The 14,187-nt window shown below is 46.6% G+C and overlaps 1 protein-coding gene across 3 annotated transcripts in view; it reads right to left on the bottom strand.

Annotated features, from left to right (window-relative positions):
* Positions 1 to 7,756: 7,756 nt before the first annotated feature.
* PDCD6 (programmed cell death 6) overlaps positions 7,757 to 14,187 on the bottom strand; it is a 7,176-nt gene continuing 745 nt past the window's right edge. Inside the window, exons 2-5 of one of the 3 annotated variants that reach the window (XM_010147001.1) lie at positions 10,884 to 10,928; positions 9,755 to 9,907; positions 9,086 to 9,195; positions 7,757 to 8,132 (exon numbers count right to left, since the gene is read on the bottom strand). In XM_010147001.1, coding sequence (XP_010145303.1) covers positions 8,034 to 8,132; positions 9,086 to 9,195; positions 9,755 to 9,905 — 360 coding nt within the window. In that variant the 5' untranslated portion in view covers positions 9,906 to 9,907; positions 10,884 to 10,928 and the 3' untranslated portion in view covers positions 7,757 to 8,033. Of the gene's footprint in view, positions 8,133 to 9,085; positions 9,196 to 9,748; positions 9,908 to 10,883; positions 10,929 to 14,187 lie in introns of all 3 variants that reach the window. The other 2 variants (XM_010146998.1, XM_010146999.1) reach the window with 2 other exon arrangements.

Genomic DNA, 14,187 nt, shown 5'->3' with positions numbered 1-14,187 from the left:
TTGCCCTAAAAAGTCTGGGAAAAAAATAGTCATATTGAAATTCATCTGAAAAAACAAGACGTTGTTTATTATTAAGGTAGGCTTTTTTTTTTTTAAGACAGAAAATATCCAGTCTGAATGTAGTGGCTCGGAAATTTTACTGCTTTACTTCAAGGATCTTTAATTTTTGCAACTTAAATTTTCTCAAATGTAAGCAAATTTTCTCTCCAATCTCATTTGTATTTGCAGGATTACTTATGTATAAAATTGCGGGCCACATTATGCTGGGAGAAATAAAAGTACTTGTTCCGTTTGTAAAGGTGGTTGCAATAGAGACTGTTGTTAGGAAGTTTTAATGAGAAAATCTCATACGAAAGTATTTCTGTTCCTAGATTGAAGGTTACATAAGGCTGAGGACCTCACGTAAGTCTATGAATGACTTGAATATAATAGATTTGACATAATTGATATTTGGTCTGATATGAATTAGTAGCTGAAATCAAAGAGTTTGGCTGATTTAAACCATTTGACTTGCAATAGCACAAGATTTTTTCAGAAACTTTCCAGTTGTGGACAATTTGAAATGAGGGAAAAGGGGAATTGCCAGACTTGCAGTGTTTCTTAGGCATTTTTTAACTTATTGGTTCTGGAGGTATTTAAGAGGACTAAAGTAATTTGCTAATCAAGGAAAGTGAAAATGGAAAAATGGTATTTGTTAGGTTTCCCTGAATAAGCTGATAAAGCCTTCTCCACCTCACTTCAGCCATCAAAAGACGTGCACGGAGAATCACTGGTGAAAGTGGAAGTTACAGTCCTTCAGCAGGTCCATTGGAACAAGCAATGGGAACCAAACCCTCAGATATAAACCCAGTGTCTTCCCTCACATAGAATGTTTGAGTTATGTCCCTTGTACTGTAGATGCTTCACCAATTGATGCCTAATGGTGCTGACCTGAAGAAATCACAGAATCATAGAATGGTTTGGGTTGGAAGGGACCTTAAAGACCATCTAGTTCCAACCCCCCTGCCCTGGGCAGGGACACCTTCCACTAGACCAGGTTGCTCAAAGCCGCATCCAGCCTGGCCTTGAACACTTCCAGGGATGGGGCATCCACAGCTTCTCTGGGCAACCTGTTCCAGTGCCTCACCACCCTCTCCGGGAAGAACTTCTTCCTGATAGCCAATCGAAATCTCCCCACTTTCAATTTAAACCCATTACCCCTTGTCCTGTCACTACAGACCCTTGTAAAAAGTCCCCCCCAACTTCCTTGTAGCCCCTTCAGGTACTGGAAGGTGCTATAAGGTCTCCCCGGAGCCTTCTCTTCTCCAGGCTGAAGAAGTCCAACTCTCTCAGCCTGTCCCCATAGCAGAGGGGCTCCAGCCCTCTGAGCATCTTCGTGGCCTCCTCTGGACTCGCTCCAAGTGGTCAATATCCTTCTGATGTTGAGGGCTCCACAGCTGGACGCAGCACTCCAGGTGGGGTCTCCCCAGAGCAGAGTAGAGGGGCAGAACCCCCTCCCTCGCCCTGCTGGCCACACTTCTCTGGATACAGCCCAGGATACGGTTGGCTGCTTGCTGCCTTTTGACCCTAGTGCTGGTATCAGGGGGAAGGTAGGTTGGATTGGAATGGGTGAAGGTGGCACAGATCAGAGAGTTTGTCAGTGTGAATCCTGCTGTAGGTACCTACCATGGCAGTAGGGTGTTTTTTTCTGGATTGATCACTGGTGGCTTCTGCAGATTGTACCTTTTAATGTTGGTCTGCAAAACAAGATGGCAGAGACCCTTTTTGAGCTCCATTTGTCTCTTTTGAAGAAGACCCGGTAATCTAGCTAGTAGTTCTTAACTGAGAGTTAATTGACATCAGCGCTTACTGACTTCTATAGACAGGCTCAGCTATCAAACTGAACATCAAAAAGAGTGATCCCACCCAGTCCTGCGGGACATGAAGAACTGGAGGAATGGACAAGAGTGAAGTTAGCTGCAAAAACGTTGCATCGTTCAGTGTTAAGGTTTGCTCTGTTTAGGTGGTAAGGGCAATATTGAGTAAAAATATGTAGCTATTCAGGAGAAAATCCTGCTTCCTGGTTTAGCAGATGTGTGTCCCTTCTGACAGCAAGAGTGAGTTTGAGGATATAATAAAGAAAGGCCATTTGGTGGCATGTACTACTTTGCAAGTGGCAAAACGGACATTAACACCGAATTTTGGTTGCTGCAGAAGTCATAGGCACAACTAAGACAATGTTACGTACTCTCATGTATGCACACATACATATGTGTCTGTGAGAGACCTTGAAACGATCGATTTGTTGTGTTTCTTAAAGGAGAAATTATGGTATTTCTTTATTCTCTAAAGAAGAGAGAGTAGCTGTCTTGGGCTTCAGAGAAAGCTCTGGAGTTCTTGGTATGTATGTAAAATAACCGTGATCAGAGTCGTGCGGTTTCATCCGTATGATGCAACAAACATTGTGATTTGACCACAGCATTGATTTCTAACTTCTGTTATGGAGGCGAAGCACCGGAACAGGTTGCCCAGAGAAGCTGTGGATGCCCCATCCCTGGAAGTGTTCAAGGCCAGGCTGGATGAGGCTTTGAGCAACCTGGTCTAGTGGAAGGTGTCCCTGCCCATGGCAAGGGGTTGGAACTGGATGGGCTTTATGGTCCCTTCCAACCCAAACCATCCTGTGATTCTATTTCAATGGACTCTGCCCGTTGAATTGCTAGTGCAGCTGTAGGAAACGTCCGCCCTGAACAACTGGCTGGATTCAATGTGAGCTCTCTGCCTGCTCTCTGGATCGCCCTGCCCTTGCCGAGGAGCCACCCTGCCTAGCAGCGTTAGCAGCACCGGTGCTGCTCGAGGGCTGTTGGCAGCCCTGTGTGTACTGGGATTGTTGGTAGTGCTGACTGGGAGGAGCTGGCCCGGTCTTGCTGCCTGTGGTGCTGTGGCTGTGCTGCTGCAGCAGAACCGGACAGCCAAGTGGCACTGGGTGATAGGCGAGCACAGCAGCTGGTGTTGGAGTGGGGAAGTTTCACCAGGTCAGTCCCTGTTAGCGGCGTGTTAAGCCTCAGTTTGCCTTTTGGGTTTATGTTGTGAAAATATCTGGCAGTTTACATTCACCATTTTTACTCTCTGCACGTCGCGCTCTGTACCCAAGGCAATTACGGCATTTCATTTAGGACTGAATTGTGTTTATATGCTGCAGTCACCAGTAGAATGGTTTAAGAGGTCTGCTGTGTCACCGAGCAGAGAGAGGGGTTTTTTCTCTTTCAGTTTTGCTTTTTAAGCTGTGGTTACTTGTGGCTTTAGGAAAAGGTAGAGAAAAAGCAAGTCTGGGGACAATCAGTAAGCTACCAAAACCGCCTGGTGCTCAGTGAATTGATTTTTATCGACAGGAATCGCAGCTATTCCTTAGGGCATGCTGCCAATATTCTTTTAACTTGCTGTAGTCACTTCTGACTTCATACACTTACTGATCAGTCTCTTGGGGCATGAAGAAGACAGCCACTATTGATCTGCACTTTATGGAATTCTATCAGTATCTTCTGGTATCTCTTCCCAAAATTACACACAGGAAAATTATAATGGAAACCTTTAGCTTTTTGCTACTAAAATGGGGGAATCAAAGGCATTTGATGGTGCTGAGCTTACTTCTTACTCAGTTTTCTGCAGGGACAGTGTAAATGTAGGACTTTGCCCTTCTCCATCTGCAACAAAACGTTCATGGTTGGCATGAACGTGGGGAGTGGCACGGACACCCAGGTTTACGCGTTGCTCTCTCTCAGGCCATAACTCACTGTGGTGTTGTTCCACAGCGGGGTGTGTGCGCGTATACGTGTGTATCGGCCGGCAGTATAAACCTGGTTAGACCAACATCGAAGTGTAACTGTGACCCCTTGGTGTGTGTGACCCTTCCGCACCCTGGTGATGGATTCTAACCATGTTTTTCAACAGGAGACTTTTCGTATCGCCTCAGACTCGGAAGCGACGCTTGTTGTCCGTATCACCCAGGAACTCACAGAAGCTTTGAAGGCCTTTTGTGAGAAGAAAGCGGCAGTAAGTCACTTAATCTTGACCAAAGTTGTTTTGCCACTGGGGGGGAAGGAGGGGTTGAGCTCGTGGTGTTGACACCCTGCCAAGCTGTAACAGTTCAGACGTAGGTCAAAAACCCCCAGTTAAACAACTTGCTTGTTTTACAAGTTCTAAGTGCCAAATCCATTAATTGCATGGCATGGTTCCGTGTGTTTTCCATCACCTTCTGTCTGCTTTGGTTTTCTTTTGTGTGCGTTCTCCCGCTCTTTCTGGCACCGTTTTGCTTCACTGTGTCTGGTGCCATCCTCCCTTTGCAGTTGGTCCCTGTGTGACAGCTTTTCTTCTAAGGCCACTCAGGCTTTCAGCGCTACCCAGATGGGTCACGTTCCTTTTGTGGGCGAGTCTGCCTTTGTGGTGACTTGTAGCTCTGCTCCCACTTGAGGGCTTTGATGTGTTCACCCTAAGGTAGGTGAGATGTTCCCGTCAGCCCTTGCAAACCTCTGTATCTGCGTGGCATAACAATGGAATACCTGTAGAAAAAAGGGTCTGAAGGACCAGAATCTTTGTACAAAAGATTCTGGTTCACACAGTTCAGCGTGTGTTTTTCCTGAAGGGTATTTCCCGCTGGTTTCTTAGGCTTTAACAGTACATTCATAGAATGATAGAACAGTTTGGGTTGGAAGGGACCTTAAAGACCATCTAGTTCCAACCCCCCTGCCATGGGCAGGGACACCTTCCACTAGACCAGGTTGCTCAAAGACATTCTACATCAGCTGAGCTGTGGTAACAGTCTCCGTGCTAACGCCGCTGCCACCTCTTGGAGAACTCAATGTTCAAAATGCCCTGCGTTTGAAGGCCGTACAGTTCTCGGGAGCTAGTGAAGAATTGTTGCTGTCACGCAGTCTCGGGCAGCAGCCGAGCCTTCATGTGTTCTGCATTCCCCAGCTAGGGACGGGATCTGCGGCTGTACCGGTTGTGCGGTTCAGGTGACGCCGAGGGATACGGGCCTTTAAAGGAGTCTGAAACAGGTGGCATTGTCTTCCTTGGACACCTGCCTCTTCCAAACAATACTTTTGTGGTTTAATGTGGTAATTGTGAAAACAGACGGACACGTCCTTCATACAGAGTTTGCTGCCACCTAAAACGGCACTCTGCTAGCTTTCTGTGGGGAACTTGCCTTTTTTTGGTTTCTAGAATGCTCAGGATTGGAGTTTAAAAAGAGACATTCTGACCTTCTGCTTCCCCTAGGTTAACGGTGCCAACAGTCTGAAGCCACTGATGTCAATACCTCAAGATAAATTTCCAGGAAGGAAAAGCATCCCGAAACACTATAAGCTGTATGGAAAATCCAAAGGTAATGTGTCCTTCAGGTTTAAGTCTACTCTTAGCACCGTGCAGATGGCAAGGCTTGACTTCCCTGGCCACCTGTAGCACTGCGCGTCTTCGCCCTCGGAGCCAGTTCGGGGTGTCCTTTGCTGAAGCCTTCGTGTCCTTGACGGTCTCAGGGAGTAGTGCTACAGCAGGAAAGGTGGTTGGGTGTCCAGGCAGTAACCTTCCCGCACCTACTTAAGGTGAGGACTGTGGGGTGAAAAGATGCCGGACTCCCGTAAGACATAAAGGCAGGAAAAAGGGAAACAGAACACTATAAAACCTGAAAGTAGTTGTGTTTTCAGTTGATATGTTACGATTTTGCTAACTTCTAGTGTCCTTTATTTTTTTATGCAGGAAATTCTAACTGGAAACAAGGCTTTTTGTCTCCGTATGAAGAGCGTTCTGCAGATGCTTCTTTTGCTCCTGCCAACTCGTACTGTCACCAAACAGATGATGGATCAGCTTCCTATGGACTCGGATCTAATGACTTTGCAGTGGTGTCTGAGGCAGTTCAGCCGCTCTGCCTCGGGCAGTAACTCAGCTGCTGGGGCCTCTTCCTATGAGACGAGCCCAGCGAGCAAGTACTCGGCAGAACGTATGTCCAGCGATCCGCGGGGAATTAAGGTCCCCGATACCAGAACTGCATGTGGCAGGGAGAGTACAAACTGGAGGAAGCAGCAGGCGAGTACAAAACCAAGGAGTGCAAGTGATGAAGGATTACCCTATCCCAATTCATCTGCCTCATATCCCTCGCCTGGAAGATACTCCTCAACCTATCCTTTGCAAAGCTCTTCCTCTTATGGGAATGATGAGTCTGTGCATACTTGTACCTCTTCCGCCAATTCTGCTGTTTCAGGAAGAGGTAGCTCCAGGTGGAACCAGGACTCAAGGTGGAAGCAGAGCTCTAGCTGGAAGCAGGAGTCTAGGAGTCAAGGGTTCAGGCATCAGAAGGCAGGCTACAAGAGCGAGCTCTGCTCACCTCCGTACTCCTTTTCTGGCAGCGGTTCGTACGGAGCGTACCGCCACTGGGGCAGCTCACGTAGGACATTCGATGAAGACACTGTTGGTCTTACTCCCAGCATTTTGAATGGATCACAAGGAAAGGATATACCTGCAATGACCAGGTATAATATGCTTTATAATTAGCATATTTTTAGAAATTCGATGCACTATGTTTCTGCTTAGATGAAGAAGAGAATGTCACAGCAAAAGTATTCCCTGTCCTAACGGGATGCTACGTGAGGAAAACGTAATCTGTTCTAGGGGACTGGTATGTAATGGGGCATATTACTTTCATTTCTGCAGAGGAAAAAAAGTATATGCAGGGGTTTTTACCATGTTCAGAGTGAAATGGTCACACCGACTTAAATTCATTCGAGGGGCCGATCCACACTGAAGTAGAAATTCTTGGTTCTGCTGGCAGAAGCGTACTAAGAAACAGTAGAAGCTATAAGGCAATCAGATAAGTAATGGGGAAAAATAAATAATCAAAATTGCAAATTAGGGGAGAAATCCTCACCAGCTCACAATGTTTCTCAGCAGTCCATGCTTCGGTTTTCTTTTTGCCACACCTGTGAGCCAATTGCTGGTGAGTGCCTGGCTTTAGGTGTCTGTTTATGTCCTCAAACCCAGCTCATATGGGGCTGAAGGAGTGATGGAGGCAGTTTTCTCCCCAGTGTCCATTTTCCTTTCCGCTGCTGGAAGATGAAAGAGCAGCCTAAGAGTGCTCGTTAACTTCTCTGCTGCGCCCAAGTGACAGCTTCAGAGCTCCTGCAGGAGAGGTGGCGAGCGACAGGAAGCAGTACTGACTTCTGCTGGATCTGTTTTCCCGCTGAGTCCCCCTCCAGCTGTAGGTGGTGGGATGGAGGGTACAGGGCTAAGTGTGTTTTGACTGTCACGCCAAGGCCGCAGCACAAATAGGAAGGGTGTTGGTGTCACCTGAGCCCGCCGAGCAGCAGGAACTACAGAGTTGGAGGAATGGGAGAGAGTTTAGTTTTGTAGGGAGCTCACTGAGGAAAAGGCAGGCGTGGGCACAGGTGTGGAGGAAGTGGTGTTTGAAGATGTCCCAAGGGCAGCTAGGAAATAAAGGGATAAGGCAAAGAAAAAAGGCCTCCAGTGGGAAGTGAGAGGGACCCCGGAACCACAGAAATAAAACCACCGCCTCCTTAAAAAAAAAAGCTGTACAAAAGTGAAGTAGTCTGTAAAAGTTGATCTGGTATTTTTACTTAATTTTAAATTCTGTATTAAAAATTAACACATTAAACTCTTACAAAAGTAAGGCACATGCAAAACACATTGTGCAACTTCTGACTTTTAACTTCCTTACGAACTAACAAGCATTATTTTAATTTGGCGTCTCTAAAGAGTCATTTTTCCCCATGCAGGATATGTGGAAGAAGGTTAAGTTTGACATTGCACCGGGTAAATGTCGACTCTGTGCTTTCCGTGCTACAGCAAGCAGCGATGGTCACGTCGTACAGCCCTACCGACTGAAAACGAACGCAAGTACAAGGTGCTGGAGGTGATGACCAACACAGGAAACTTAAGAACATGAAGTTATATCCATTATTATAATACATCCGTCATGTTATGCAGTACAGAAGGGTTTGGCAGCTCCAGTCCGGGTAACGCCAGTGTGCGATTCCTAGTTACCAGCGTCATACGATGCTGAAGACCATGGAGAGATACTGCTCATAGGACACTTGAATCCAGCCATCTTGATCAGTATCGTACCGTCGGAACACGTCCGTCAGCCTCTGAAAAGGGGAGAGAAGACACCCACCCACTCAGTTTTGTGCGTTGGGAAAGTTCAGACTGCCACGTTCCCCTTGCCACCGGAGTTTCCATAGCCGTGGGAATGCCATCCATGTCCCCGCAGACACGCGGCAATCTCTGTACGCACGAGGAAGCTCTCGGCCGAGAGCTCTCGGCTTTTTATAGCTGCCTTTACGCGGGGGCGGGAAACAAGGCACAGTTCTCCCGCCTTAAGCTACCGTGGCAGGAGGTGATAAACCCTCCTCCTGCCCCACTGGAGCTCAGCCTTTCCCGAAGGCTTACCTACACTTCGGAAAAGGGAAACCTTAAGCACTGGGGTGAGGATCCCGTGCTTTCTCAACAAAGGGGTGCACCCGTGAAAGTACAGTTCCCTCTATGCATGTACATAGTCACGCATGCAGAGGGGATTTGACTTGTTTTTTAAATGTCTGTCACTGCACCTGCAGGAACAGCAGTGACAAAGGACTGAAAAATTCAGCTGCTGGGTCAAACTCCTTTTGGTCAGAGCATTAAAGGGATGATACGCAAAACCCTCACCCTTCTGATCAGGAGGATTACGGGCTCCACAGGATGTGACACGCTCCAGTTCTCAACACAGCCAAGGTCCCGAAGAAGCATGTGCATTGAACTAGGGAAATCATGTTGCCTTTTCCTTCTGCAACACTGAGACTACTTCACTTTTTTTTTTTTTACCCCATAAAAATAAACATTTAACAGGTCAAAAACACCTGCATCGAATTTACTGGTGATGTGAATGGGTAACCAGTGAAGACCACTAACTGAAGGTGTTTCTAGCACCTTGTGGACACTTCAGCCAAACGGTTTACTCCTAAGCAAGGCCTAGATCCAGCACTCCAGTGAACGAGAACCGTGGAAGCTTCAGAAACAGAGGTACTGGTTTTGAATGGACATCGAAGCGCATCTCCTTTCTTACCTGTAAAACCACGCAGCACTGAATAAAGTCATCGAAAGCAACTTGTCCTCTTCCTTGTCTGTCAAATTTCCGAATAAGGATATCGTAGAATTGATCAGACAGCCGGTAACCTTGGGAAAGAGAACTGCTTTAAAGGGGTTCCATTGCTGCAGCCCTCCTCTAAGAGCTAGGCCGAGCAGCAGGCATGTCTGACAAAACCAGAAAGCAGCAAGGAGCTGCAAGAGACAGTTTTTTATGCCCAAATAACCTCCCCCCCCAACAAAGGTGTTAAACCAAAATGCAGGCATTAAACCCCGTGCTTAATCATCGTTACGGGCGCAGGAAACCTAATGGCTGGTTGGTTGAGGGAACGGCTTGGGCTGCAGCTCAAGATTTGTACATGAAGCCAATGGAACGAAAGTTCTTTGGCCACCAGAATGTTACCTTGGCACAGACAAGGGTTTAGAAGAGGAAAGCTTTATCCAGTACCTTGTCACTTTTTTCAGGACAGGAAATGGCTTTAAAAAAAAGCATTCATGGCATGGATATCTCACAGCTGAAGGGGTAACTGCATTTCACCTGCCTCCTTTTCAGTCTCCTGGCCGGAGCAGTGCAGCCCTAGCAATAAGCAGCTCAACTGATGACGTAACCCAGTCAGAAAAAGCGTAATTACAAATGAATTACCAAAACCTGTTAGTGCTTGCTTTAGCTCGTTCTTGTCAATCATTCCAGAATTGTCTCTGTCGTACGTTCGAAAGACATTCTGCCAGTCTGAGACGTACTTCCAGACGCCTGTGAACTCGCTGAAGTTCACACCACCTTTGTTTTCTCTGTCAAACATGCCTGAAATGAAAAACAAGCAGCACGTATAAAGCCTTAACCATCCCACCCCCTGGGGAAGATCTCAGAGTATTTTCAGGCGGCAGCCGGAGCGCTCTGCGGGAAGCGCGGCAGGGAGAAAAGCAATTGCTGAAACGCAAGCCATGTGCTGGAGTTCTGCCAAAAAAAGCAACAAGTCACCCACCGCAGGAGGAAGAGCTAAAACAAGCTAAAAGAGGACCAGGATGAATCGCAGAATGCTTATTTTTTCCTGGGTTTATCATTTCCGGTTTGAAAATACGAAGGGCTGAGATTGATTATACAGTGATGAAGGGCAGGGGGGTGTCCTTCTCTAAGGACACTGACTGCCCTAAGTGCTGGGACATGCACCTGCGCTTGAGCTGCTGACTGCGCCACTGACACAGCAGCACGTCTCACCGGGACAGAACCCCGACTGCTCCTGAATACTTAGGAAAAAGCGAGAAAACAAGTTAGTCCCTTGGATCTGTGAACTGGGAGACAACAAACTGTTTTGGTGCTCAGGTTTTTGTCCTCCTGTTCTACCACCACCGTCTTCCACATTGCCAGCAATTTAGTTTAGGGCACTAAAGAATTCAGACATTGTAAAGCTTCTGTTTGGTCTGTTCGGAGCAGAACAGAGGATTAAAATGCAAGACAGAAGAAACTAGTTCCAAAGACAAACTATATAATACCTTTTCAGCATATTTAAGCTGACAGTTCCTCCACACAGACATTACATTTACTATCTATTCAGTTGGTGCAGACGCATTTTCTCAGGCCGCTTCAACAAACTCACACATGTGCCTGCAAAGGGGCATTCCCTTGTTATTCAAAAGGGAAAACATTTGCGTTTAACTCTCTACTGCTGGGCTGCCGGGAGAAAAAACAACAGCGATGCAGCACTTGACAGCTGCGTCAGTCGTCTGAACAGATCACGAAACAGCACCTCGACCGTTTCACATCACGCCACGGCACTCACCGAGGATCGACCTCACTGTTGCTGGGTTAAATGGAGTCCATGTGCCTGAAACGGAAAGAATTACTTAGTTCCTCAACACTACGGAATGTTTTTTTTTTTTAAAAAAAAAAGCAACCAACAAACAAACCAGCAAAAAAATCAGCTCAGAACTTAAACCAGCGGATCCTGAGCCAGAGGAGATGGAGCCAGCCTCTTACAAAAATCAGGCTGCTTTGAATGAACCGTGTTCTTGACCATTCAGAGGTGACTTCAGACCAATGCTTTACAGGTGCTACACAGAGACCAACATTTTTCAGGCTGCACCAAAACAAGCCCCCCCAACATTTTGGAAGAACTAAGAAGGATTTTTTCCATCCCAGGCAGGCAGGAGGCACTGCTGGATAGAAGGCAACATCAAAACTGAAGTCCCACTTTTTCTACTGATGGGAGCAGAAGAATTTTAAGTTGTAACTCAAACAAGGTCTCATATCTATTCCTTAGTAAAACCCCATCTGCTTAGTTCCTACTTTACAGGCGGATTGCTCCAGGGCATTTAGTTTCTGATAAGTGACAAGAAAAGGTTCCTAATGTGGCATAAGCACACAGTGTAATTTAGAGCTGAGTCTAGGATAATCCCACCTCCGCTGCTAAATCAATGACGTGTTAGTTTGAATTAATATTTTCAGACCAAGAAATGTTGCTGCTTAAATGGGCCAGAGCAGCAGTCATCTGAAGAGGGGCTCTGTACTTCTCTGAACATTTAAGGCCAGTCACTTGGGAATAGTTTTCACTTGGTTGGGAACATTCCAGAGTGCTAGGAAGCATCTCTTTACAAGGGCCTGTAGTGACAGGACAAGGGGTAACTGGTTTAAATTGAAAGCAGGGAGGTTTAGATTAGATATCAGGAAGAAGGTCTTCACGGAGAGGGTGGTGAGGCACTGGAACAGGTTGCCCAGAGAAGCTGTGGATGCCCCATCCCTGGAAGTGTTCAAGGCCAGGCTGGATGAGGCTTTGAGCAACCTGGTCTAGTGGAAGGGGTCCCTGCCCATGGCAGGGGGGGTGGAACTAGATGGTCTTTAAGGACCCTTCCAACCCAAACTGGTCTGTGACTAAGGTTTAAATCAAGAGAAAGACTGTGCCTCACCCAGAGTTTCACCATCACTTCTCTAGAGCCTGTGCAGGAACCAGGGGGACCAAGCAGACTAGGGGTACGCAGTGAGCCCAGCACAGGCACCTAGCAGAAAGGCTGTGTCGGTAGAAAGCAGGCATTGTGGAGACACGGCTGCTCAGCCGGACCAAGCTGCAGTGGCGCAAGTAGGGCTTACACCAGCGCTGAGTTTCCCCCATAGAGAGGGACGTGTGGCAGGGTAAACCTACAGACACAGCAACGGGGGACAGCCCTGCGCTGTAGGCAGGCCAGGGGACTGTTACGCACAGAAAGAAAAACGTTAGCAGAGAAAGAGAAGAGTAAAAATGGCTCTGAAAATGGTTAAGCAGTATTTTAGACAGAGAACATTAGTACCTTAAGAGTTGTATGTCTCCTGACAAAACCAAAAGAATAATGGAATTATTAATAGGGTGCCAGCATTTAGCTATGAACAAAATAGAGGAAAAACAGAAAACAGTGTGAAAGTCAACTTATTTCATGTAGAAATTCTCAGGAGGCTCATGTAGACACTATGTAGTGAAACCAGAGCCACTCCAGTGATGAAGAACTGCACTGATTTCAGCCTGTTCTAGTGAACAGGGAAAGACTGTTCCTTCCTCCCCCCTGACTCTGCTATTAACTTTACATGGCAGCACAGGAAAAAAACCCCCACCAACCCCAAGAAGGAAGCATACATAGGACGTCACTGTGCAAACAACACAGTGACGGCCAGTCCCTCCCAGGTGAGTAGAGCTATTTGCATAAACGGGACATCTTGAAAAGCTGAATGTCCCAAACACATCGAACTTCAAATTTTAACAAGCACTACGCACACTTTTTAAAAACACGTAACATTCTTTTAGCCCATGTTAGACTGCAGGAGGGCTACGCGCAGCCTACAAGGAAGCTGGGGGGGTACTTTTTACAAGGGCCTGTAGTGACAGGACAAGGGGTAATGGGTTTAAATTGAAAGTGGGGAGGTTTAGATTAGATATCAGGAAGAAATTCTTCACTGAGAGGGCGGTGAGGCACTGGAACAGGTTGCCCAGAGAAGCTGTGGATGCCCCATCCCTGGAAGTGTTCAAGGCCAGGCTGGATGAGGCTTTGAGCAACCTGGTCTAGTGGAAGGTGTCCCTGCCCATGGCAGGGGGGTTGGAACTAGATGGTCTTTAAGGTCCCTTCCAACCCAAACCATTCTGTGATTCTGTGCGGTTAAAAAAGTAGAGAGTGACTTGTTGGTGACTTTGGGGCAGGAGACCTGTGATCTCTGGGAAGGAAGAAAGCTTACAGTTAGGTAAATATTTTGTCTAATGGTGAATTCACTTAGTGGGGATTCTTCATAAACTGCAAATCACTGAAACAGCTAATCTACACTGTAAACGAGGAAAGAAAGGAGTTCAGATAGTCACCACTGCCTATCACCCTTACGTTCCATCGGACGAGAAGATATTTAAAATATATGCAGTTTAAAAGGGCAGGTAGAGCCAGATTCCCACAGTTACAAACAGCACTGTCAGCTTAAATGAAAACAGTGACATAATCAATTTACCTGAGCTTCTATTGAAGTTTTTATTCCAAACAGTACTTCAGTTATGGATCAGGTCCCACAGCTACACCACATGGCCTCTAATTTATCAGATATATTATTAAACAAATGTTCCGTTAGCTCCAGTCTAGTTACACGACCCCATTTTTACCACACAGAGCCATCCAAATTTATTTTGAGCCAGGTGGCTGCTGCCACAAAGAAGCCTTTCCATCTGGGTGTGCTGCAGCTCACTACCTCAGTTTAAGTCCTTCTCAGTCCCAAAGCACAGGAAGGATGAAGGAATTAAACCTTGGGAGAAGGGGAACTTTTTATGGACTCAGAGGTGCACAAACAGCTTCAACAAGCACTTTTTCACATTTCTGAGCAGGAGAAAAAAAAAAAGGCAACTCAAACAACCACGAAGTACAACCTCACCCAGCCAGTCACCAGAGGAAAGTAAAAACAGGCTACTGGAAAAATTTTTTGGGTTTTATTTTGTTTCCATGAGTTATTGCTCCATACCCTAGTTACTGTAAGCATTACGACAGAGAACTGACAGGACTCCTACAAAGTTTTAATACTAGATCTAGAGTGTATCTTTTGACTTCGTTAGGAAAAAACCCCAAACATGCCTCATTTGGGGCGGGGGG

The sequence above is a fragment of the Eurypyga helias genome, unplaced genomic scaffold, assembly GCF_000690775.1.
Source record: "Eurypyga helias isolate BGI_N326 unplaced genomic scaffold, ASM69077v1 scaffold32422, whole genome shotgun sequence".
Taxonomy (NCBI): Eukaryota; Metazoa; Chordata; class Aves; order Eurypygiformes; family Eurypygidae; genus Eurypyga; species Eurypyga helias.
Note: the sequence above shows the minus strand (reverse complement) of the source record. Positions and strands in the feature narration are given on the sequence as shown.